The sequence below is a fragment of the Nerophis lumbriciformis genome, linkage group LG01, assembly GCF_033978685.3.
Source record: "Nerophis lumbriciformis linkage group LG01, RoL_Nlum_v2.1, whole genome shotgun sequence".
NCBI lineage: Eukaryota > Metazoa > Chordata > Actinopteri > Syngnathiformes > Syngnathidae > Nerophis > Nerophis lumbriciformis.
Window position 1 is genome coordinate 9,967,554 of NC_084548.2, and position 27,463 is coordinate 9,995,016.

General features: G+C 37.8%; 1 protein-coding gene across 3 annotated transcripts; it reads left to right on the forward strand.

Annotated features, from left to right (window-relative positions):
- Positions 1–4,620: 4,620 nt before the first annotated feature.
- On the forward strand, positions 4,621–27,355 carry casp9 (caspase 9, apoptosis-related cysteine peptidase). 3 transcript variants are annotated; one of them, XM_061974752.1, is made up of 11 exons: positions 4,621–4,780; positions 4,863–5,006; positions 11,452–11,656; positions 13,334–13,408; positions 15,066–15,145; positions 15,632–15,808; positions 21,390–21,479; positions 21,559–21,706; positions 21,775–21,960; positions 24,080–24,189; positions 27,078–27,355. In XM_061974752.1, exons 2-11 carry the CDS (start codon positions 4,875–4,877, stop codon positions 27,177–27,179), a joined length of 1,305 nt encoding a protein of 434 aa, XP_061830736.1. In that variant the 5' UTR covers positions 4,621–4,780; positions 4,863–4,874; the 3' UTR covers positions 27,180–27,355. The 3 variants fall into 3 exon arrangements, with proteins under 3 accessions (XP_061830736.1, XP_061830743.1, XP_061830727.1); XM_061974743.1 differs by having other exon boundaries at positions 4,725–5,006; XM_061974759.1 differs by lacking the exon at positions 21,390–21,479 and having other exon boundaries at positions 4,724–5,006.
- Positions 27,356–27,463: the final 108 nt, after the last annotated feature.

Here is a 27,463-nt window from a genome sequence, read left to right on the forward strand (position 1 = left end):
AGCACCTTTAGCATATCAGTATGTGGGATTAAATTATGGAATGGATTAAGTAAAGAAGTTAAACATTGTACTGATATGATCCAGTTTAAGAGGTTGTTGAAATGAATAGTGCTTACAAAGTACAAAGAAGAATTATGAGAAATACTTTCAACCTTATTGAAAACAAGATATTCTTAATCTCAGTATGTTAATAAGGACTGACTTAATTAATTACATATTACAAATTACAATTACTCATTTACAGATGTCATTTTACTATAAAAAGGTCAGCAAATGAATGTATATATTTGTAAACTCTCTGAAGTGGGAAAGGGGTCGGATTAAATAAGCTTTGCTTCTCCCTACTCCTTTTCGGACATGATGTAAAGTGAAATGATATGAAATTGTGTGATGTATTATGCTGTAAGTGTGTTTATGTTCGAAATAAACGAAAATAAAGAATTGTGTTACTCACTAATGATGACAACGAAAACAAGAAAAAAACATTTAACTTGATACTTTTATTCGCTTTTTATTTTATGTTTCTTGTTTCTTTATTTTTTTTCTTCTTGGTATTTTAATTGTTAAATATCTATTATACTGGTATTAAAACCGACTCAGTGGCCTAGTGGTTAGAGTGTCCGCCCTGAGATCGGTAGGTTGTGGGTTCAAACCCCGGCCGAGTCATACCAAAGACTATAAAAATGGGACCCATTTCCTTCCTGCTTGTCACTCAGCATCAAGGGTTGGAATTGGGGGTTAAATCACCAAAAATGATTCCCGGGCGCGGCCACCGCTGCTGCCCACTGCTCCCCTCACCTCCCAGGGGGTGATCAAGGGTGATGGGTCAAATGCAGAGAATAATTTCGCCACACCTAGTGTGTGTGTGTGACAATCATTGGTACTTTAACTTTAACTTTAACTTTAAAAGGAAGAAAAAAAAGTACTGCTACATGTAAGTGATTATGGATTGTGATGATGTGCATTTATTTTGGGAGGAGGTCAGAGCAGCTGAAAAACAAAGATGTAGGGATTAGGGATTTCCCGATCCGATATTTGGATCGGATCGGCCGCCGATATTTGCAAAAAAATGCGTATCGGCAAGGCATGGGAAAATGCCGATCCAGATCCAGTTTTAAAAAAAACTCCGTTCCGTGTTTTCCAACGCACTGATTTAAATAATACATTCCACTTTTCTGCTGCTCCCTAATTTCCGTTCCGCATTTTCCAGCACACCTTCAACACATCCACACGTCTGTGGATTCTCACGCAGTTGCTTTTAGCTGCTGGCATAACACGACAGGCTCTTCTCACTCTTTCCTGTGTCTCCCTCTTACAGACAGCGAGCGCACCTTCTTACACACGTCACATACTGTCACGTCATACGTCACATACGTATACGCCCTCTCCCAGCAGAGAGCGAGGTAGCAGCATGGCTAACGTTAGCTGTGATGCTAGCGCAGCCGCTAAGGTGCGCGCCTGCTCAAGCGTCCTCTGCGCACGGCAAATCTATGCCACGCACAAAATCAAATAAAAAAATAAGCGCATAACAATTTTCGACACATTGTTCAAATATTGTGACGTCTGTCGAGACGCTTATCTCCATTCGGGGCCACATGTCCACACCATCAAAATGCCGAGGCAAACATTTCCACATCAACACCGTATGAAAAAAATAGTGATTTTTTTTAGTTGTCATTTCCCTCTCTGCATGAAAGTTTAAAAGTAGCATATATTAATGCAGTATGAAGAAGAATGTTTTAATGTAGACACATAGAATCATCATACTGCTGTGATTATATGCATCAAGTGTTCATTCAAGGCTAAGGCAAAATATCCAGATATATATCGTGTATCGCAATATGGCCTTAAAATATCGCAATATTAAAAGAAGGCCATATCGCCCAGCCCTAGTTCAATGATGCCATTTCTGTTTGTCATGTATAATTTTGTCTATTTTGTGTTTATCCTTGAATAAACAGGTCAGTTTCTTGTTACCAACCATTGTGTATTATTCAAACTCCCCTAATTCAGCTGGCTAGTTGGAATCAAGAGTACTAAAACCCTTTTCAACATGATTCTGACAACTAATTAGGCTAAATAACTTTAAACTTTAATACATGCTCGGATAGGCCAGTATCGGTCAGTATCGGTATCGGTATCGGATCGGAAGTGCAAAAACAATATCGGTATCGGATCGGAAGTGCAAAAACCTGGATCAGGACATCCCTAGTAGGGATGTTCCCATTTACGATAGAAAATATTACATTTGGTATATTTATAAAAGATAGCAACCTAGAAATGATGTTGCAAGCTAAACACTTCGATTTCTACTGTGAAACCCAAATCTTACATTGATTCAATGATTTAAATGTATTGATAACATCTCAGCTAGTAAAAAGTAGAAAACCCCTTAACATTATAACTTTTTTTAATCTTGTTATTTTTAGTTATTTTATTTTCGATCTATTTGAATTGTCTCTTACTTTTTATTTAACCTGTTTTGTTTGTATAAAAATGTTGATTGCTCAACCTTGTGTGTCTGAAATATTGTAATGTTTTGGAATTAAGTGCCTTTATTAGTTGGCATATTTTCAATGAACACTGTCTGTATGTTCAATTGTTCAATTAAAAAAAACGTGTTGGTGTACGTTTTAAGATACATTTTAAGATAAAGGTTTTTTTTTGGTTTTTTTTAAATGTATTCAATGAAGTCCCTAAAGACTGTTTAAGTCGACTTGGCTAGTAAAGCAATGAATACTAATGTGAAGTGGGTTTTGGACATTTATAATTGTTTTCTCTTCCATTTGTTTTTAAAATTCTGCAGCGTTTATATGATTCATTGTCGGTATTTTTGTACAAACCCCGTTTCCATATGAGTTGGGAAATTGTGTTAGATGTAAATATAAACGGAATACAATAATTTGCAAATCCTTTTCAACCCATATTCAATTGAATGCACTACAAAGACAAAATATTTGATGTTCAAACTCATAAACTTTATTTTTTTTTTCAAATAATAATTAACTTAGAATTTCATGGCTGCAACACGTGCCAAAGTAGTTGGAAAAGGGCATGTTCACCACTGTGTTACATCACCTTTTCTTTTAACAACACTCAATAAATGATTGGGAACTGAGGAAACTAATTGTTGAAGCTTTGAAAGTGGAATTCTTTCCCATTCTTGTTTTATGTAGAGCTTCAGTCGTTCAACAGTCCGGGGTCTTCGCTGTCGTATTTTACGCTTCATAATGCGCCATACATTTTCGATGGGAGACAGGTCTGGACTGCAGACGGGCCAGGAAAGTACCCGCACTCTTTTTTTACGAAGCCACGCTGTTGTAACACGTGCTGAATGTGGCTTGGCATTGTCTTGCTGAAATAAGCAGGGCGTCCATGAAAAAGACGGCGCTTAGATGGCAGCATATGTTGTTCCAAAACCTGTATGTACCTTTCAGCATTAATGGTGCCTTCACAGATGTGTAAGTTACCCATGCATTGGGCACTAATGCACCCCCATACCATCACAGATGCTGGCTTTTGAACTTTGCATCGATAACAGTCTGGATGGTTCGCTTCCCCTTTGGTCCGGATGACACGATGTCGAATATTTCCGAAAGCAATTTGAAATGTGGACTCGTCAGACCACAGAACACTTTTCCACTTTGCATGAGTCCATCTTAGATGATCTCGGGCCCAGAGAAGCCGGCGGCGTTTCTGGATGTTGTTGATAAATGGCTTTCGCTTTGCATAGTAGAGCTTTAACTTGCACTTACAGATGTAGCGACAAACTGTATTTAGTGACAGTGGTTTTCTGAAGTGTTCCTGAGCCCATGTGGTGATATCCTTTAGAGATTGATGTCGGTTTTTGATACAGTGCAATCTGAGGGATCGAAGGTCACGGTCATTCAATGTTGGTTTCCGGCCATGCCGCTTACGTGGAGTGATTTCTTCAGATTCTCTGAACCTTTTGATGATATTATGGACCGTAGATGTTGAAATCCCTAAATTTCTTGCAATTGCACTTTGAGAAACGTTGTTCTTAAACTGTTTGACTATTTGCTCACGCAGTTGTGGACAAAGGGGTGTACCTCGCCCCATCCTTTCTTGTGAAAGACTGAGCATTTTTTGGGAAGCTGTTTTTATACCCAATCATGGCACCCACCTGTTCCCAATTAGCCTGTTCACCTGTGGGATGTTCCAAATAAGTGTTTGATGAGCATTCCTCAACTTCATCAGTATTTATTGCCACCTTTCCCAACTTCTTTGTCACGTGTTGCTGGCATCAAATTCTAAAGTTAATGATTATTTGCAAAAAAACAAATGTTTATCAGTTTGAACATCAAATATGTTGTCTTTGTTGCATATTCAACTGAATATGGGTTGAAAATGATTTGCAAATCATTGTATTCCGTTTATATTTACATCTAACACAATTTCCCAACTCATATGGAAACGGGGTTTGTACCACCTTTGTAAAATATACCATGTTTGCTATTTAAGTAAGAAAAGTCGTTGCTTCATTGAATAACACAAGGTTTGAGGATAAAGCCTACCTGTTTTTTCTACTGTTAAAAAAAAAAGTAATATTTTACATTAGTTACATTTTCAGCAAAAATGACCTTACCGTAACTTGACTAGGATTGGTGTGAGCAGAGTTCCACACGCTCGCTAGTAAAGCAGTAGCATTAGGTCACCGACAGGAGGCGAAAACGCCAACACTCTGCGGGGAAAAAGCAGCAGAAGAAGAAACCTGACGTCCACTCATACAAAAAATCAACACGAACCTCGCAACCAGGAAGTAATATTTTCATCTCTTGTCATTAAATTTAGTTTTTTCAGGACCTTTTTTTAACCACACATTTTTGGAAAACCGTTTGCAGAGTGAATGGAGGATGGAGGAAAGTCACAAGAAGGTTCTTCAGCGATACAGGATAAATATTGTCACTGGTTTGGAACCAACAAGCCTCTATGACCGCCTCCTGGAGAAAGGTGTTTTTACTCAAGACATGATCGATAAAATTAAGGTAAGGTGACATTGTAGCCAAAATAAGTCAACTTATTTTAAACAAACAACCTTCGAGTCATTTAACAAAACGTGTATGTATATATATGTGTGTATGTGTATATATATATTATATATATTACTCCTGTAGAGAAGGAAAAACTGCTGTCATAAAAATGGCTGTCTTATATAACGAATAAGAGAACTCGTCCATTTAATTTAAATCTATTAACCAAGTTGTTTTAGAGCCAAGCAGTAATTGTAGAACATGAGGATAAAGTCATCTATCATAAATACCAAATTATTATTTACCACTGAATAGCAAAGGCCTGACATTAATTACATGAGTCCTTCTTCTATTTTCTATACTGCTTGTTTTTATTCGGGTCATGGGGGAGCTGGAGCCTATCCCAGCTTATTTAGCTTGACAGGGCACACACTTATACAAACATTTACATTAACACCTAAAAACAATTCAATAAATCTTCATTTTCTATACTGCTTGTTTTTATTAGGGTCATGGGGGAGCTGGAGTCTATCCCAGCTTATTTAGCTTGACAGGGCACACACTTATACAAACATTTACATTAACACCTAAAAACAATTCAATCAATAGTCATTTTCTATACTGCTTGTTTTTATTAGGGTCATGGGGGGCTGGAGCATATCCCAGCTTATTTAGCTTGACAGGGCACACACTTATACACTGACATTTTATATAGTGACATTTTTTTTACACTGAATTTCTATACATTGTATTTTTGACACTGAATTTTATAGTTATTTTTTTTTACACTGAAACTTTATACCATTATTTTTTTTGTACACTTAATTTTTTTGTGATTTTTTTTTTACACTGAATTTTATACAGTGAATTTTTTTTTGCACTGAATTTTTATCCATTGTATTTTTATATTATTTTTATAGTTATTTTTTTACACTGAATTTTTATTTACATTAACACCTAAAAACAATTCAATCAATATTCATTTTCTATACTGCTTGTTTTTATTAAGGTCATGGGGGAGCTGGAGCCTATCCCAGCTTATTTAGCTTGACGGAGCACACACTTAGACAAATATATACATTAACACCTAAAAACAATTCAATCAATCTTCATTTTCTATACTGCTTGTTTTTATTAGGGTCATGGGGAGCTGGAGCCTATCCCAGCTTATTTTAGCTTGACAGGGCACACACTTATACAAACATTTACATTAACACCTAAAAACAATTCAATCAATCTTCATTTTCTATACTGCTTATTTTTATTAGGGTCATGGGGGAGCTGGAGCCTATCCCAGCTTATTTAGCTTGACAGGGCACACACTTATACATTTACATTAACACCTAAAAACAATGCAATCAATCTTAATTTTCATACTGCTTGTTTTTATTAGGGTCATGAGTGAGCTGGAGCCTATCCCAGCTTATTAAGCTTGACAGTTCCGCCCGATTGTAGCTGAGATAGGCTCCAGCGCCCCCCGCGACCCCGAAGGGAAGAAGCGGTAGGAAATGGATGGATGGATGGGCACACACTTATACAAACATTTACATTAACACCTAAAAATAATTCAATCAATCTTCATTTTCTATACTGCTTGTTTTTATTAGGGTCACGGGGGAGCTGGAGCCTACCCCAGCTTATTTAGCTCGACAGGGCACACACTTATACAAACATTTACATTAACACCTAAAAACAATTCAATCAATCTTCATTTTCTATACTGCTTGTTTTTATTAGGGTCATGGGGGAGCTGGAGCCTACCCCAGCTTATTTAGCTTGACAGGGCACACACTTATACAAACATTTACATTAACACCTAAAAACAATTCAATCAATATTCATTTTCTATACTGCTTGTTTTTATTAGGGTCATGGGGTAGCTGGAGTCTATCCCATCTTATTTAGCTTGACAGGGCACACACTTAGACAAACATATACATTAACACCTATAGACAGTTCAATCAATATTCATTTTTTATACTGCTTGTTTTTATTCGGGTCATGGGGGAGCTGGAGCCTATCCCAGCTTATTTACCTTGACAGGGCACACACTTATACAAAAATTTACATTAACACCTAAAAACAATTAAATCAATTTTCATTTTCTTTACTGTTGTTTTTATTAGCGTCATGGGGGAGCTGGAGCCTATCCCAGCTTATTTAGCTTGACAGGGCACACACTTATACAAACATTTACATTAACACCTAAAAACAATTCAATCAATCTTCATTTTCTATACTGCTTGTTTTTATTAGCGTCATGGGGGAGCTGAAGTCTATCCCAGCTTATTTAGCTTGACAGGGCACACACTTATACAAACATTTACATTAACACCTAAAAACAATTCAATCAATCTTCATTTTCTATACTGCTTGTTTTTATTCGGGTCATGGGGGAGCTGGAGCCTATCCCAGCTTATTTAGCTTGACAGGGCACACACTTTTACAAACATTTACATTAACACCTAAAAACAATTCAATCAATATTCATTTTCTATACTGCTTGTTTTTATTAGGGTCATGGGGTAGCTGGAGTCTATCCCATCTTATTTAGCTTGACAGGGCACACACTTAGACAAACATATACATTAACACCTATAGACAGTTCAATCAATATTCATTTTCTATACTGCTTGTTTTTATTCGGGTCATGGGGGAGCTGGAGCCTATCCCAGCTTATTTAGCTGGACAGGGCACACACTTATACAAACATATACATTAACACCTATAGACAGTTCAATCAATATTCATTTTCTATACTGCTTGTTTTTATTAGGGTCATGGGGGAGCTGGAGCCTATCCTAGCTTATTTAGCTTGACAGGGCACACACTTAGACAGACATATACATTATCACCTATAGACAATTCAATCAATATTCCTTTTCTATACTGCTTGTTTTTATTAGCGTCATGGGGGAGCTGAAGTCTATCCCAGCTTATTTAGCTTGACAGGGCACACACTTAGACAAATATTTACATTAACACCTATAGACAATTCAATCAATATTCATGTCCAATTAGACATGAAGTGTCAAAAGTGCAGCTCGGGGCCATTTGCGTCACGCAGCTAATTTTTTAATGGCCCGCGGCACATTCTAAAATGACTATTACAATTAAAAACGTAACAAGTTGAATAAAAGAGCATACAGGTAAAATGTAAAGAGAAAATGTTCCAATGTTGACTAATAAGACAAAAATGCCATGCAGACAGTTTTTTCCCCCTTTAAAACTGTAATTGCTGAAAAAAAACAAAAAACGTCAAAATCAATGTAGATATGAATTATTGACTTATTATTACTTCACATTAAATATTCCACTTTGAAATATTTTTGCCATAGAAAAACTAAGTGTTCCATGACAAAAAGGTGCACCAAACAAACAAAAAATATGTATTAAAAACTTATAATCAATGGATGGATTTGAAATTGATATAGAGATTTACGCATAGAAAGTAAAAAAAATAAATAATTGTATGACTTCCAGCCCTGCGATGAGGTGGCGACTTGTCCAGGGTGTACCCCGCCTTCCGCCCGAATGCAGCTGAGATAGGCTCCAGCACCCCCCGCGACCCCGAACGGGACAAGCGGTAGTAAATGGATGGATGGATGTATGACTTCCAGTATTTTTAACCTTTAAAGTGTTGGGCCCTTTTGGATCCCTGGGAATTTTAGTTGGATTTCTTTTTCTAAAAACTGTCTTTGCTCATAAAATAATCATGAATCAAAATCATCGTTGTTATTAATTATTTACCTATTTAAGGCTCCAAACACTTCACATCAAATATTCCCGCTTTGAAAATGTTTTGGGGAAAATATTACATATTTTTTTGGCATAAAAAACCAACGAATTCTTAAAAAAAAAAAAAGGGCATAAAAAACAAACAAAAACTTTCTAACAACAGATAGATCTGAAGTTGATGTTGAGAATCAATGTAGATTTTTGACTTATTGCTTCTTGTGTGTGTTTGCCATAGAACAATTAAGTGTTCCATAACAAAAAGTGCATAAAATAAACAAACAAAAAACCCAAAATATATTAAAATGTATCATCGATGGATGGATGGATCTGAAATTGATATGGAGATTTACATATAGAAAGTTAAAAAAAAAATTGTATGACTTCCAGTATTTTTAACCTTTAAAGTGTTGGAACCTTTTGGATCCCTGAGAATTTTAGTTGGATTTTTTTTTACTAAAAACTGTCTTTTCTCGAAAAATAATCATGAATCAAAATCATTGTTGTTTTGAATTATTGACCCATTTAAGCTCCAAACACCTCACATCAAATATTCCACTTTGAAAATGTTTTGGGGAAAATATTAACATATTTTGTGTTTTTGGCATAAAAAAACAAAGATTTCTTTAACAAAAAGGGCATAAAAAAACAAAAAAAAACTTTCTATCAAGAGATAGATCTGAAGTTGATGTTGAGATTTAAGCATCAACAAAAATATATATTTTTTAAATGAATGACTTATTTTTAACATTTTAATGACTGAGACCATTCCGGGTACCTGGGACCAACATTGAGGCGAGCACCAAAGGTTAAAAAAAATCTATATTTTGTAAGGTTTTTGAAAATTAAAAATACCAAAATGGCCCTCACATGCTTGGATTTTTCAGTGTGCGACGCTCAGTGGCAAAAGTTTGGACACCCCTGAATTAGACACACGTTTATGCTTTGAGGATGTGAGAGTAAGCCAGAGTACTTGTGTCAGGTTTGAACACCGACCGAACTATCTATTAAACGAGACAAGAAGCAAGGAATCAGTCTGAGTCAGAGTTCAATTCAGCTCATGAGGAGAACGCATGGAACTGCACACTCAGTCACAGTCTCACCCTACGCTCTAAGGTACAGCTCCTGCGCTCCTCTATTTATTCAGGAGTTCCCTAGTTCAGTGTTTTTCAACCACTGTGCCGCAGCACACTAGTGTGCCGTGAGATACAGTCTGGTGTGCCGTGGGAGATTATCTAGTTTCACCTATTTGGGTTAAAAATATTTTTTGCAAACCAGTAATTATAGTCTGCAAATGATGTGTTGTTGTTGAGTGTCGGTGCTGTCTAGAGTTCGGCAGAGAAACCGTTTAATAATCTTCCATATCAGTAGGTGGTAGCCGGTGCTAATTGCTTTGTAGATGTCGGAAACAGCGGGAGGCAGGGTGCAGGTAAAAAAGTGTCTAATGCTTAAACCAAAAATAAACAAAAGGTGAGCGCCCCTAAGAAAAGGCATTGAAGCGTAGGGAAGGCTATGCAGACCGAAACTAAAACTGAACTGGCTACAAAGTAAACAAAAACAGAATGCTGGACGACAGCAAAGACTTACTGTGGAGCAAAGACGGCGTCCACAATGTACACCCGAACATGACATGACAATCAACAATCTCCCCACAAAGAATGATAAAAACAACTAAAATCTTCTTGATCGCTAAAACAAAGTAGATGCGGGAAATATCGCTCAAAGGAAAACATGAAACTGCAACAGGAAAATAGCAAAAAAAGAGAAAAAGCCATTAAAATAGGAGCGCAAGACAAGGACTAAAACACTACACACAAGGAAAACAGCAATAAACTCCAAATAAGTCAGGGGGTGATGTGACAGGTGGTGACAGTACACCTACTTTGAGACAAGAGCTATATTGATGCATGCTTGGTTATGGTTTAAATTCATACCCAACAATTGCGACAACGACATTTTACTGTCAACTGAATTTCGTTTTTTTAATGATGTCTGCTGGTGGTGTGCCTCCGGATTTTTTCAACGCAAAAAATGTGCCTTGGCTCAAAAAAGGTTGAAAAACACTGCCCTAGTTAACATCACTGGGGCTGCTTCCAAAGGGAGTGGTCACACACATCATGCAAAGCAGCTCCAGTACGCCCAATACGTGACGGAATGTGCTGGGGACCTTGTGATTTCGCCTTGTCTCTGCTTCGTCTGCGTGCTGTCGTCTTATCTTCGTTGAGGTACTTAATGTCCTTGGCTGTTAGCGGGCTAAAACAAAGATAACATCTGCGGCGAGGCCACCCCTCATATGCCGTGGAAGATTACAAGTCGTGTGCCTTTGCACAGATAGAAAAGTACAACTTGAGCATAATAGATAATAACTATAGCAACGGCCTTTAAGCATAAGAGTTGTGTGATAACTTATACATAATTATTCTAACAACTTGGAGAAAACCCATGCAAGCACAAGAAGAACATGCAAAAGACGTCCAAACCGATATTTAGACCCAGAACCTCCTGCATGGCTTTGAAGTAGGTAAACAAACCACATTTACGCAGTCCTGCCAGGCTGCAACAAGTCTTCATGGTATCACCTGACCACACCTTGCCGACCCCCAGAATGCACTGAAGCTGCTTGGTATGCATTTGTCCCCGCTCTGTTAATGTTAAGTAAGTAGGACTTTAAACTCAATAATGGAAGTATTGTCTTTTTGATTGAAGCCAACTCTACTTTTATTAGAGCAAAGAAACAAGACGGGACCAAGCCAGGCAGCTTGTCAAGGACCTGGTGACCCGTGGACGTCGGGCATTCCCACTTTTTTTGGAAAGTCTTCATGAGTCAGACCAGCACAGTCTGGCAGATCTCCTCCAAAGCAATGCACCAGCAGTTCAAGGGTCAACATCCAACATCCTCGTTCGGCCTGTTGTCCGGACTCTTCCACTTTGTAAGTGTGCACTACTAAGAAAAAGAGATTCTTAATCCCAATGAGACTTTCCTGGGTAAATAAAGGTTTACAAAAAGGTACAATTAATAATGTTTCATTTAAGTTTACAGTCTTCACACAATCTTTCACAGCTTTTGATATCTTGCTTGTCATCTGTGTTCTTGATATTTATCAGGTATGGCACAATGTATCATAAAACAGATTTGTTAAATTAATTATTTACGCAAATCTAATAAGTCTGAAACAATGCTGTAATTTAAATACAAAACAGCACTCTGACTAAATGGCTATATATTGTTCTTTTATCCCATAACTGGTATAAAAAAAATAGCAAATATGGGTTGACGTGATACAAATTGTTACTTGTACAGTATATGCAGGTTAATACTAAAATAAAATAAAAATAAAATTGTATTGTTACTACAAATGAAGATTGTACATTACAGGTATGACTTTTAGAGTCCACATTATATATGTTTTTCATTTGCTATATTTCTTTGAAAAAGTATCATTTATTTAAAATTTTTTATTTTATTTTAATTGACCTAAAACAATATTAATTATTACTCTTTCTTATTATACATTTTGGTAAAGTCAGTAATGATAACAATATTAATTAATTAATTTATATGGAAGTTTGAAAAATTATATAGTTTCAATATGATAAAGCAAATGTTTTACAAATTTAAATTTTTCTTTACAACAAGTCGTAGGAAAAAACAAAGCCTATTTAATCCTACTTCTTTTTAACTTAATAGCAATTACTAGCACCTATGTTGACTTCCTGTCCTTAATTTGTACACAATTTACATCAAATAATTCTATATACAACAGTTCTCTTCATAAATAGTCAAGTCAGTCTATTTATTCTTCCTTTTTTTTTTTGTATTTACGAAATTTTTGCTGTCAATATTACGTCAGCGTTTGAAAATGACCTACTGTACACGTTTGCAGGGTTTTAAAAAATAAATAAAACTACATGTTGTCAATTGTTATGGTGAAACTAAAAAAATTTAGTATCATGCACAAGTCCATTCAATCCAGTAGTTCACCTTTAAATGTGAAAGTAGTATGTGATATAAACTCATTACATGCAAAGTGAACTATGCCAAGCCTTAGTTCGTTCTAATTTTGATGATCATGGCTTACAGTTTTTAAAACCCACATTTTCTTTCATTTTCAATTCAAGGTTTTCATAAACTGTAAGCCATAATTATCAAATGAAGGCTTGAAATATAATGAGTTGCATGCTATGACCCAATGTCATATATTAGTGACCCTTTGTCATATATTAGTTTCACCTTGTAAATCTAACCTTTTGCACGATAATCATATTTTTTTAGTTTTACCAGTATATGTCAACAATGTATTAATAATTGCAATCTTTGGTTATTAACGAGGAACGCACACCTTGCAGATTTAAATGAAATGGTTCAGGAATATGACTGCTTCCCAGAAGCAAACCCCCATAATCTTGCTTAATTGCAAAAGCTTTTCGTTAGCAATGCATCTCAGTACATGTGCAATCTGATGAACTTTGGCCTCATTACAGCCGTCACCTGCTCGTGAGTCACATTTAAAATATGCATTATGCACATGGAATACGTTTCAAAATGCATGTTTAAAATGGACAATTACATTGTGACATTAATATAACTTGTTTCCATGCCTGTGCAGCATCTTCAGTGGATTTCCAGAAGCAAATGAAGGCTACTATTACCACTGTCCATCCAATACAGACCCCCACATTATGTAAGTCACTGGCTAGTATACACTTTGACAAGGTTTGGATGATTGTTTATGGAAGTATTATTGTAGCAAAGTTATTTGCAACCGTGTATCTCAGTCTGTGCGTGTGTAATCGAAATTATGTGTGCGTGTACTAATGTGTGTGTCTGTATATCAATCTGTGCATGGGTAATCTAATTCATGTGTGTACCCTTATGTGTACTAATGTGTTTGTCTCTCTGTAACGCCCCTTGCCTTTCCTTATACTCACCACTAGTCGGCGCCTTGCAGCCACTCACTCATTGTTGCTGTTGAAGCCAAGAACACTTTTCATCACTTGCTGTACATAAAAGTTCCTGTTTTAGCAGCAACTTAGCGGTCAGAAGTATTTTTGTATTCAAATAGGAGATCATGTAATGACACAGAGGCCAAAATGATCATGTTTACTCTGCCGGATGTGATTAATCTTCACTCATATATGGGGAGAGCCCTGCCTCTGGACAGACAGATCTTTTCTTTTACACAGAAATAAATTATAATACAGACAGACAACTTAAAACACACGCACACGCGGATCTGTTTACACACACACACACACACACATTGATATACAGACACACACAATAGTACAGTGTTTTTCAACCACTGTGCCGCGGCACACTAGTGTACCGTGAGATATTGTCGGGTAAACCGTGGGAGATTATGTAATTTCACCTAATTGGGTTAGAAATATTTTTTGCAAACCAGTAATTATCCGCAAATGTGCCGTTGTTGAGCGTTAGTGCTGTCTAGAGCTCGGCATAGTAACCGTGTAATACTCTTCCATATCAGTAGGTGGCAGCAGGTAGCTAATTGCATTGTAGATGTCGGGAACATGGTTAGTCGTTATCACAATATGTGGGAGGCAGGTAAAAAGGTATCTAACACTTAAACCAAAAATAAACAAAAGGCGAGTGCCGCTAAGAAAAGGCATTGAAGCTTAGGGATGGCTATGCAAAACGAAACTAAAACTGAACTGGCTGCAAAGTAAACAAAAAAAGAATGCTGGACGACAGCAAAGACTTACAGCGTGTGGAGTAGACGACGTCCACAAAGTATATCCGTACATGACATGACAATTAACAATGTCCCTACAAAGAAGGATAGCGTCCACACAGCTTAAATAGTCTTGATTGCGAAAACAAAGCAGGTGCGGGGAATAGCGTTCAAGGAAGACATGAAACTGCTACAGGAAAATACCAATAAAAGAGGAAAAGCCACCAAAATAGGAGCGCAGGACAAGAACTAAAACACTACACACAGGAAGACACCAAAAAACTCAAATAAGTCGCAGCATGATGTGACAGGTCGTGAGAGTACTTTGAGACAAGAGCTATAGTGATGCATGCTTGGTTATGGTTTGAATTCATATCCAACGCTTGTGAGAACAACTTTTTATTGTCAATATCGGCTACTGAGTTTCATTTTTTTATGTTTTCTGCTAGTAGTGTGCCTTCGCATTTTTTCAATGAAAAAAATGTGCCTCGGTTCAAAAAAGGTTGAAAAACACTGCATTAGTACACCCACTTGTGAATTAGATTACACACGCACGGATTGAGATGCATGTTTGCAACTGATTTTGCTACAATAATACTTCCATATATGTTTTATATTTTTTATTTAACACATGTTTTTGACGCAGCACCCGAGAGGGAGATGCTACAATCTCAAACCCAGGCCAGAGCTCGCATGCACGGCAGGACACGGCGGGACAGCCTCCAAGTGAGTATCACACATCGGTGGCTGCAGAGACACTTCGGCAGACTATATATATCCCCTCATACGTCCCATGTTGAGCTGTCACCAAAACTGTAATTGACCAACTTCACCACTAGGCTTTGCTCTACGCATATATTGCACTTTAATCCAATGAATGCAAAAGAAAATCCATACATTTAGATACAGTGAAGTTGTCTACAACCATCATTGAATTCCATACCCAAGCATATTAAGACAGTGTTAGATAGCGATGGTGCTCACACTTAATATTGACACCAAGGACAAGATGTACTCACTTGACTGTGTATGCCAGCTATTTAGACAGTAACGGGGGTGTGCGTACAGTAAATCTATACTGTTATACAAGCTGTGCGCTTACTATTACTACAATTGTCTTTTGAGAAGCTACAACTTTTGGGGGATACTGTTTACTGCATGTATATCTTGCGTTTATGTTAATGCCTATTCTTATGTTTTTTTGCACGGCAGAGCTACAAAATGGACACCAGCCCGTGCGGACATTGCCTCATCATTAACAATGTGGAATTTGAGCCGCAGAGTAAGTTGAGTCGCCGTCTGGGGTCCAACATCGACTGCGACAAAATGGAGAGAAGATTTAAAGCGATGAACTTTATGGTGGAAGTCAGAACTAACCTGAAACAAAGGGTAAGGCAGTAAGTTGCATAATTGGCCATGACGCATTGGCATGTGATTTTTACAGATGCTGTAGGCCGGGACGTAGCATGAAATTCACAAGACTCAAGAAGTGCCCTATGCTATTGCATGAATTTGGTTGAAACCATCTTTTAAAAACGCATATAAAAAGCTTAATTAGGTATCAGGTTCAAACACTGATGACATCTATTAAACAGACAAGAAGCGAGGAATTAAACAAAGACAGAATTCAATTTAACTCATTGAGGAGAAACGTCTGGGCTGTACTCTTTGTACAGTCTTCCACCACGCTCTGACGAAAGGTTGCACGCCTCCTCTTTTATTTGGACTTTCCCTGATTACATGGCAACAGCTGTTTCTAAAGGAAGGGGGGTCGTAAACAGCCGTCGCCTTTGGTTACAAAACAGTTCAAAGAAAAGGTGCCTGGAGGGGGGTCAGGTCCTGCTTCCTCTCCGCTTTGTAGATCTCGGGTCAAGACAAAATCTTCCTGTGGATTACAATAGATCAAAGAAACCGACACCTTTATGTCGCTTCCCATCCTACACAGTGAAGTTTTACAAGCCTTTTGATTGGTAAGATCAAAGACAGCTTTTGTCTGCTCGCCGGGAACTCATTGAAACACAAAGTTTTGTGATAACTTAGATACAATTATTCTGACATTAGGTTTTTGACTCTAAGCGCTGGGTTTAACATTTGTATCGAGTAGGGGTGTAACAATTGATCGATATATCGATTTATATTCCTAAATTTCAAGTATATCGATTTGTGCTTGGCAAGTTTGCCTTCCGGAAGATAGGTATCGATCGGATGTCGTTTAAAAGGGAATCGATTGGTTTTGTCGATAACAGTGTAGAAAAAGGAAAACATTGGATTTAAGAAAGACAAACTTTAAATTAAGTTTTGCACGTTTAATGATAAGGACTTAAAACGTTAAATCTGTTTTCTCGTCTGTACCGTCATCAAAACAAAAGCGGCGGATACCTATGGTGGACAAGAAATGTTGTGACAAATGCCACAAGACAATATAAGTGGTATATAGAAGTGTACCGGTAGTAGCGCATACCAGTACGGTGTGAAAAATCCCGCATTTGGTATTCTGCATCAGGTATTGTTCAAAAGTTTGATTGCTTGGGGGAAGAAGCTCTTGCTCACTCTGGATGTGCGGGCTTTCTGCAGTACTTTCTACATGATGGCAGTAAAAAGAAGAGGGCATGGGACGGGTGTGTTTTGTCCTGAACAATACTAATGGCTTTGTGTATGCTGTAGATCAGTGTTTTCAACCACTAGTGTGCCGTGAGATACAGTCTGGTGTGCCGTGGGAGATTATCTAATTTCACCTAATTGGGTTGAAAATATTTTTTGCAAACCAGTAATTATAATCCGCAAATGTGCCGTTGTTGAGTGTCTGTGCTAGAGCTCGGCGGCATAACCATGTAATACTCTTCCATATCAGTAGGTGTCAGCGGGTAGCTGATTGCTCTGTAGATGTTTGTCGTGACCACAATATGCAGACGACAGCGGGTGGCAGTGTGCAGGTAAAAAGGTATTTAATGCTTAAACCTAAAATAAACAAAAGGCGAGTGCCGCTAATAAAAGGCATTGAAGCTTAGGTAAGGCGATGCAAAACGAAACTAAAACTGAACTGGTTGAAAAGTAAACAAAAACAGAATGCTGGGCGACAGCAAAGACTGACAGTGTGTGGAGCAGACAGCGTCCACAAAGTACATTCAAATATGACATGACAATCAACAATGGATAGCGACAACTTAAATAGTCTTGATTGCTAAAACAAAACCGGTGCAGGGAATCACGCTCAAGGAAGACATGAAACTTCTACAGGAAAATACCAACAAAACAGGAAAAGCCACCAAAATAGGAGCGCAAGGCAAGAACTAAAACACGACACAGGAAGACACCAAAAAACTCCAAATAAGTATCGGCGTAATGTGACAGTACTTTGAAACAAGAGCTATAGTCATGCATGGTTGGTTATGGTTTGAATTCTTATCCAACACTTGCGAGAACAACTTTTTACTGACAATATCAGCTGCTGAGTTAAATGTTTTAATGTTTTCTGCTGGTGGTGTGCCTCGACATTTTTTCAATTAAAAAAATGTGCCTTGGCTCAAAAAGTATTTGAAAAACACTGCTGTCTGGGAGGAAGGGAAGAGGCGCCCCGGGGATCTTTTCAGCCGTCCTCACAAACCACTGCAGGGCCTTCCGATCTGCAGCAGTGCAGTTTTCAAACCACGCTGTGACGGCACTGCTGAGGGTGCTCTCAATTGTCCCTCTGTAGAAGGTTGCCGATTACTTTTTTTACTATTAGTTATGCAAGATTTTATTTACTTCTATTCATTTTATTTTTTCTATTAATCTTCATATATCTTGCTTGTATTTTATTCTTTATCTCTACTCATGGTTCTTACTATTTTACAAGTTTTATTATTTGTATTTTCCAACATTCCTCAGATGGATCATCTGAGGAATGTTGGGTTATCAGGGGTTATCGGCCGTGCTTGTGGGGGCACTTTGTGTCAGCGTTCTGGTGGCCATGGTCTGATGACCTCTTGGTGCAGATGTGATAGTGTTTACTCACATGTCTCCTCTGTACTCAGCCATGCAATCATTTGTCCATATACAGGTAAAAGCCAGTAAATTAGAATATTTTGAAACACTTGATTTATTTCAGTAATTGCATTCAAAAGGTGTAACTTGTACATTATATTTATTCATTGCACACAGACTGATGCATTCAAATGTTTATTTCATTTAATTTTGATGATTTGAAGTGGCAACAAATGAAAATCCAAAATTCCGTGTGTCACAAAATTAGAATATTGTGTAAGGCTAATACAAAAAAGGGATTTTTAGAAATGTTGGCCAACTGAAAAGTATGAAAATGAAAAATATGAGCATGTACAATACTCAATACTTGGTTGGAGCTCCTTTTGCCTCAATTACTGCGTTAATGCGGCGTGGCATGGAGTCGATGAGTTTCTGGCACTGCTCAGGTGTTATGAGAGCCCAGGTTGCTCTGATAGTGGCCTTCAACTCTTCTGCGTTTTTGGGTCTGGCATTCTGCATCTTCCTTTTCACAATACCCCACAGATTTTCTATGGGGCTAAGGTCAGGGGAGTTGGCGGGCCAATTTAGAACAGAAATACCATGGTCTGTAAACCAGGCACGGGTAGATTTTGCGCTGTGTGCAGGCGCCAAGTCCTGTTGGAACTTGAAATCTCCATCTCCATAGAGCAGGTCAGCAGCAGGAAGCTTGAAGTGCTCTAAAACTTGCTGGTAGACGGCTGCGTTGACCCTGGATCTCAGGAAACAGAGTGGACCGACACCAGCAGATGACATGGCACCCCAAACCATCACCCAACCATGCAAATTTTGCATTTCCTTTGGAAATCGAGGTCCCAGAGTCTGGAGGAAGACAGGAGAGGCACAGGATCCACGTTGCCTGAAGTCTAGTGTAAAGTTTCCACCATCAGTGATGGTTTGGGGTGCCATGTCATCTGCTGGTGTCGGTCCACTCTGTTTCCTGAGATCCAGGGTCAACGCAGCCGTCTACCAGCAAGTTTTAGAGCACTTCATGCTTCCTGCTGCTGACCTGCTCTATGGAGATGGAGATTTCAAGTTCCAACAGGACTTGGCGCCTGCACACAGCGCAAAATCTACCCGTGCCTGGTTTACGGACCATGGTATTTCTGTTCTAAATTGGCCCGCCAACTCCCCTGACCTTAGCCCCATAGAAAATCTGTGGGGTATTGTGAAAAGGAAGATGCAGAATGCCAGACCCAAAAACGCAGAAGAGTTGAAGGCCACTATCAGAGCAACCTGGGCTCTCATAACACCTGAGCAGTGCCAGAAACTCATCGACTCCATGCCATGCCGCATTAACGCAGTAATTGAGGCAAAAGGAGCTCCAACCAAGTATTGAGTATTGTACATGCTCATATTTTTCATTTTCATACTTTTCAGTTGGCCAACATTTCTAAAAATCCCTTTTTTGTATTAGCCTTACACAATATTCTAATTTTGTGACACACGGAATTTTGGATTTTCATTTGTTGCCACTTCAAATCATCAAAATTAAATGAAATAAACATTTGAATGCATCAGTCTGTGTGCAATGAATAAATATAATGTACAAGTTACACCTTTTGAATGCAATTACTGAAATAAATCAAGTTTTTCAAAATATTCTAATTTACTGGCTTTTGCCTGTAGTTGCATATATGCGTGTGTGTGTTTGTGTTTGGTATCTGGTGCGGTATAGCTCGGTTGGTACAGCGGCCGTGCCAGCAACTTGAGGGTTCCAGGTTCGATCCCCGCTTCTGCCATCCTAGTCACTGCCGTTGTGTCCTTGGGCAAGACGCTTTACCCACCTGCTCCCGGTGCCACCCACACTGGTTTAAATGTAACTTAGATATTGAGTTTCACTATGTAAAGCGCTTTGAGTCACTAGAGAAAAGCGCTATATAAATATAATTCACTTCACTTCACTTCATCTGTGTCTGTGCGTACGTCTGTGATAATGAGGGATATTGGTCACAGAGGTATTGTTTTTAACTCTGTAAAGCACTTTGCGTTGTATTTCTTTTGTGTATGAAAAGCGCTTTATAAATAAAGTTTGATTGATTGAAGTTTGAGGATGCAGTAGGCTTTCCGCAGAAAGTAGAGGCGTTGCTGGGCTTTTATTGTAATAGAAGTGGTGTTCTGAGTCCATTTTATTTTTTATGGACAAGGGGGTGTGTCTGCTTTGAGATCGTCTGAGGTCGATAATGAATTTGTTTGTTTTGTCCACATTGAGTAACAGGTTGTTGTGGTTGCACCAGTTCCTGTACAGTATCTCATTGTCACTGTTGTCATCGGCAAATTTAATGTGGTTTGAGTTATGTCGTTGTGCAGTCGTGTGTTAGGAATGTGAACAAATTAAAATAGAAGAAGATAAACATATTGAAGTACTCAAGTAAAAATAATATGGCTCTTATGAAGGCAGAACAACATTTAATGTTTCTTCTGCCAAAAAGTATATTGTGTGTCTATTTATTTTAGTTATTAAAACAAAAAGAATCTGTGTGTGTATGAGTACTTTGTGAGCACATCCAACAGTACTGCAATAAAATTCATATCTGTGATCATTTTGGTCACAATAACCGTGATACAACATTTTTATATCGTTACATCCCGAGTTTGCACCTATCCAGGTGGAATGAACCATTTTGCATTTTTGATGGGGGATGTAGGCACTCTTTCACATTTTTCATTTGATTCAAAAATAAGGTTGTATTTATTTTATCTTAACATTTATGTCATTGTTTTTTTTTTTTATAACTTACATATTTGAATTACAGAAAACATATCTTCAAACTTTATAAAAGCCCTGGGGGCCCCCTGTGCTACAACAGCCCCACATTCCCCTCTACTTTGAGGCCTTTGGCGGTCGGAGACAAACATTGAGGGAAAAGCACAATGTTTAGGAATACAAAAGACGTCTCTTTATGTTGCTTCTTTTTGTGTTTTTTGAATGTCACAACTTAAATGTTTAAAAGTTCTCACCACTTTACAGAAAATCAAGCATGAATTGTCAGAGTTATCGAAAAAGGACCATTCTCCCTATGACTGTTGTGTGGTCATCATTCTGTCTCATGGGACCGAGGTGAGCGTTTGATTGTGGTTTCTTTCTCTATTATCTCTGACTCATTCAATTTTGCTAATTTAATACGTATTAATTACAGGTGAGTCACAACAGATTCCCCGGTGCTGTCTATGGTGTGGATGGACAATACGTTCCAGTTCAGAGCATCACAAACTACCTCAACGGGAAATTCTGTCCATCTCTGCAGGGAAAACCCAAGCTTTTCTTCATCCAGGCGTGCGGAGGAGGTGACCAACTAACGAACTGGAACGTTTCAGTGCCAGCATTTCGTCAACATGCCCTTTTTGTCTTTAAGAGGAAAAGGACAGAGGCTTCGAGGTACCTGATGAGTTTGAACCATGCAATAGCGGAGAGGATGACCAGACGGATGCCATCCCCACATCGTCCAGCAGCGACTCTCTGAGCATGTCTGATGAACCTGACGCCAGAGCCACACTGCCCACTCCGAGTGACATTCTGGTGTCCTACTCTACTTTTCCTGGTACACTTTGTGTAATTTGTTATCATTTTTTTGGCTGCGACCACACTTGTGGTTCAGTACTATGGTTTGAAACCCCCCAAAAAATTAAAAACACCCTTTTTAGTGCGGTTTGCTTTGCATTCACGCTTGTATTTTTGTCATGGGACCAAAGGCTGCATAGTAAAGAACATATACAGTACAGGCCAAAAGTTTGGACACACTCATTCAGTGTGTTTTCTTTATTTTCATGACTATTTACATTGTCACTGAAGGCATCAAAACTATGAACACATGTGGAGTTATGTACTCAACAAAAAAAGGTGAAATAACTGAAAACATGTTTTGTATTCTAGTTTCTTCAAAATAGCCACCCTTTGCTCTGATTACTGTTTTGCACATTCTTGGCATTCTCTCGATGAGTTTCAAGAGGTAGTCACCTGAAAGGGTTTTCACTTCACAGGTGTCATAGTTTTGATGCTTTCAGTGACAATGTAAATAGTCATGAAAATAAAGAAAACGTCATCAGCCAATCTACAACGCAAATAGTCATGAAAATAAAGAAAACACATTGAAGTGAGAAGGTCTGTCTAAACTTTTGGCCTGTACTGTACTGTACTGTACATAAACTAGGGCTGCATGATTTTGAGAAAAAATCTAATTGGGATTTTTATATGCAATAATTTACTTTAAAAATATTTGGCTTTATTCTGAAAGACTTAGAGCTTTTGTCGAAATCATGCCCTTAAACTGAAGAAATTGCATTTGATTAGTATACATATTTTTAGTACTATGAAATATTTTTTAAATTTTGCAGTAAAAAAAACCTGACAGACAGAATTTTACTGTAAATTTTGTGGTGGTTTTTACAGCATCTTACTAATACTACTAGCAAATGGAAAAATGGTACCGCTGTTTTTTACAGTAAAATTCTGGCGACTGAGATGCCAGGTTTTTTTTAATCATAAAATCTATTGTTATTTTAACAGTGTACAATTTGTTGGATGAGTAGCTTTGACATCATCAGTCAAGCAGATCCATCCACTTTCTACTGCTGGTCCCTCTTGGGGTCGCAGGGGTGGCTGGAGCCTATCCCAGCTGCATTCGGGCGGAAGGCGCGGTACACCCTGGACTCAGTTAAACAAGATTTCAAATGAGGAAGTGCAGTGCGACATCATCACAGGGCCAACACAGACAACATTCACACTCAGATTCACACACTAGGGCCAATTTAGTGTTGCCAACCAACCTAACCCCAGGTGCATGTCTTTGGAGGTGGGAGGAACTTTATTGGCATATATTATTTCCAATATTTTGCAGGCCATATAAAATGATGTGGCAGGCAAGATCTATCCCTCAGGCCTTGAGTTTGACACTTGGGATCTAAAACAACTTCTAACTGTGCAGAAAACGGAACAGATGATCTAAATTACAACGTGGTATTTTATTTTGTTACCACCACTTGCTATCCTGGTTTAGTTTACAGTTTGTGGTTTGTGCGAGGAGTGCTAAACAATAGTAAAGACAATTTGATTTTAATGCAATATCTGTTTATATTTGATTAGTATTTTTCCCCAAAATTATGTTTATTGTCAGAATTTACTAAAACAGAAAAAAGAACGTAACACAAACAAACACTTACATATTGCACTATAATCCATTTAAAAAAAAGAAAAGAACACTTAAAAGAAACAAAAGCGTGTATTATTATTATTATTGTTAATTGTTATAATAAAATAATTATTTAATGTAAGTTGTATACCTGTTTCTAATTTAGTGTGACTAATTATTTTGAAATGTAATCCATCAAACAATGGCCTACATTAATGTTAAAATCAAATGAGCATTGTACATTTCAAATAATAAAAGATAATCTAAAATCACTTTAATGATAACACTGTATAATCTTTTTTGTTTTGTTTTGGGTTCCTATTTTCATTTCACCAAATAGTAAGCTACACAGTATTTAAAATATTTATCATTATTGTGTTACATTATAATAAATATGATAATTTAACTATTAAATTCAGTTTTCTGAATTATTGCTGATTCTGTTAAAGTTAGCTCCTGTTCACCAGTGCATTTTTACAGTTATGTTTTGACAAAATTATCAGAAGCTTGTGTGATCAATGTTCCCTCACAGGCTACGTGTCCTGGAGGGACACTCAGTCTGGTTCATGGTACATCGAGACACTGGACCGCATCCTTGAGGAAAATGCTGCTGCCCATGATTTGGGCACAATGTTAACCATGGTGAGCTTCTCATTGTGTGTAATTATGCTAATTAGCAGTGATGTGCGTATCGATACTGCAATATATATACCGCCGATACCACATTTTTATGCTCTGATATCGATCCTCAAATCAAAATGTTGATACTTTTGATACTTTAGTTCAGCGGTGTCCAAACGTTTTCCACCAAGGGCCGCATACTGACAAGTCAAAGTTTCCTGGGAGTATATTGATATTTTTTTTATTAAAAAAATGCTAAAAACAGATACTGTGTCAGTTATGTTTTATAGGTGACTAAGTATATTTTTTACCAATTGTTAGTTAGAACATTTCAGCTATTTTCTCATTACATACCGATTTGTCTGCTCTTTTCTCTTACATTTTTTTTTTCCCATTTAAGAAAATACAAACCCTGTTTCCATATGAGTTGGGGAATTGTGTTAGATGTAAATATAAACGGAATACAATGATTTGCAAATCATTTTCAACCCATATTCAATTGAATGCACTACAAAGACAAGATATTTGATGTTCAAACTCATAAACTTTTTTTTTTTTTTTTAATTATAATTAACTTAGAATTTCATGGCTGCAACACGTGCCAAAGTGGTTGGGAAAGGGCCTGTTCACCACTGTGTTACATGGCCTTTCCTTTTAGCAACACTCTGTAAACGTTTGGGAACTGAGGAGACACATTTTTTAAGCTTCTCAGGTGGAATTCTTTCCCATTCTTGCTTGATGTACAGCTTAAGTTGTTCAATAGTCCGGGGGTCTCCGTTGTGGTATTTTAGGCTTCATAATGCACCACACATTTTCAATGGGAGGCAGGTCTGGACTACAGGCAGGCCAGTCTAGTACCCGCACTCTTTTACTATGAAGCTACGTTGATGTAACACGTGGCTTAGCATTGTCTTGCTGAAATAAGCAGGGGCGTCCATGGTAACGTTGCTTGGATGGCAACATATGTTGCTCCAAAACCTGTATGTAACTTTCAGCATTAATGGCGCCTTCACAGATGTGTAAGTTACCCATGTCTTGGGCACTAATACACCCCCATACCATCACAGATGCTGGCTTTTCAACTTTGCGCCTATAACAATCCGGATGGTTCTTTTCCTCTTTGGTCCGGAAGACACAACGTCCACAGTTTCCAAAAACAATTTGAAATGTGGACTCATCAGACCACAGACCTACTCAGTGGCCTAGTGGTTAGAGTGTCCGTCCTAAGATCGGTAGGTTGGGAGTTCAAATCCCGGCCGAGTCATACCAAAGACTATAAAAATGGGACCCATTACCTCCCTGCTTGGCACTCAGCATCAAGGGTTGGAATTGGGGGTTAAATCACCAAAATGATTCCCGGGCGCAGCCACCGCTGCTGCCCACTGCTCCCCTCACCTCCCAGGGGGTGATCAAGGGTGATGGGTCAAATGCAGAGAATAATTTCGCCACACCTAGTGTGTGTGTGACAATCATTGGTACTTTAACTTTAACTTTATCTTAGATGAGCTCAGGCCCAGCGAAGCCGACGGCGTTTCTGGGTGTTGTTGATAAATGGTTTTCGCCTTGCATAGGAGAGTTTTAACTTGCACTTACAGATGTAGCGACCAACTGTAGTTACTGACAGTGGGTTTCTGAAGTGTTCCTGAGCCCATGTGGTGATATCCTTTACACACTGATGTCGCTTGTTGATGCAGTACAGCCTGAGGGATCGAAGGTCACGAGCTTAGCTGCTTACGTGCAGTGATTTCTCCAGATTCTCTAAACCCTTTGATGATATTACGGACCGTAGATGATGAAATCCCTAAATTCCTTGCAATAGCTGGTTGAGAAAGGTTTTTCTTAAACTGTTCAACAATTTGCTCACGCATTTGTTGACAAAGTGGTGACCCTCGCCCCATCCTTGTTTGTGAATGACTGAGCATTTCATTGAATCTACTTTCATCCCCAATCATGGCACCCACCTGTTCCCAATTTGCCTGTTCACCTGTGGGATGTTCCAAATAAGTGTTTGATGAGCATTCCTCAACTTTATCAGTATTTATTGCCACCTTTCCCAACTTCTTTGTCACGTGTTGCTGGCATCAAATTCTAAAGTTAATTAATGATTATTTGCACACAAAAAAAAGTTTATCAGTTTGAACATCAAATATGTTGTCTTTGTAGCATATTCAACTGAATATGGGTTGAAAATGATTTGCAAATCATTGTATTCCGTTTATATTTACATCTAACACAATTTCCCAACTCATATGGAAACGGGGTTTGTAATTAAATAACAATAACACGATTGTCTAAATGCATAACCTCGTGTGTCAAACATTCTGCTTTTACGAAAATATTAATGTTCATATACACATTTAACCATGTTAATTATGGTTGTTGTCATTTTCCAAAATAATTCCTAAGTTAGTATTGTTTTATTTTTCATTAACTAACTAAACTTTGTTTATGTTTTAAGTATATTTTATTTGTATTTTGAGAGATTTTAATATTTTAGATGATGGGTGTCTAAATGTTTTCCACCAAGGGCCGCATACTGAAAAGTCAAGTTAGGGGGGGCTTTATGATATTTTTTTTGTTTATTATTTAAAGACACTAGTTTGTGTTATTGGTGACTAAGTATAATATTACTAGTTTCAAAAGTTCCGCTTTTTCTCATTACATTCTGATTTTTTTCTTTTTTTTCTTACATTTTTACTGTTGTTGTTAGATACATATGTTATCATTTAAAAATACAAATATTTCAAAATTTTAGCAGACACTTTAGGTATATTTTCTAGAGTATCGGTATCAGACCGTTATCGCCGATACCAACCTTTAGAAAATCAGTGGTATCGCACATCACTACTATTTATTTGTACAATGGTTATTGGATGAAACAAACATACTTTGTCTTTCTTTGATTTCAGGTCAACAACCAAGTCTCTCAAAACTCTGCAAAGGGCTACAAGCAAATTCCAAGTTATTTTAACTCCCTCCGCAAACATCTTCACTTTCAAACCCTGCGCTAAAATTCACTTTGGCAAAAAAAAAAAAAAAAAAAGTCGACTTGTCAATCACATTATAGCCGTAATTCACCTTGTACTTTTCAGATGCTTTCTAAAATACGTTTTTTAGGCACAGTGTCGTTTTTACCAGTTCAGGACAGTCAGATTTTTGAAATACCATCTGCACTTAAATGTCGCAATCCTTGCCAATTGAAAGTGCTTTTTATGACAACCGATTTTACAGAGCTGGAGTATTACGCTTCTGTTGTCGTGCTGGAAACTTTGCAAAATAAAATCTCTAAAACAAC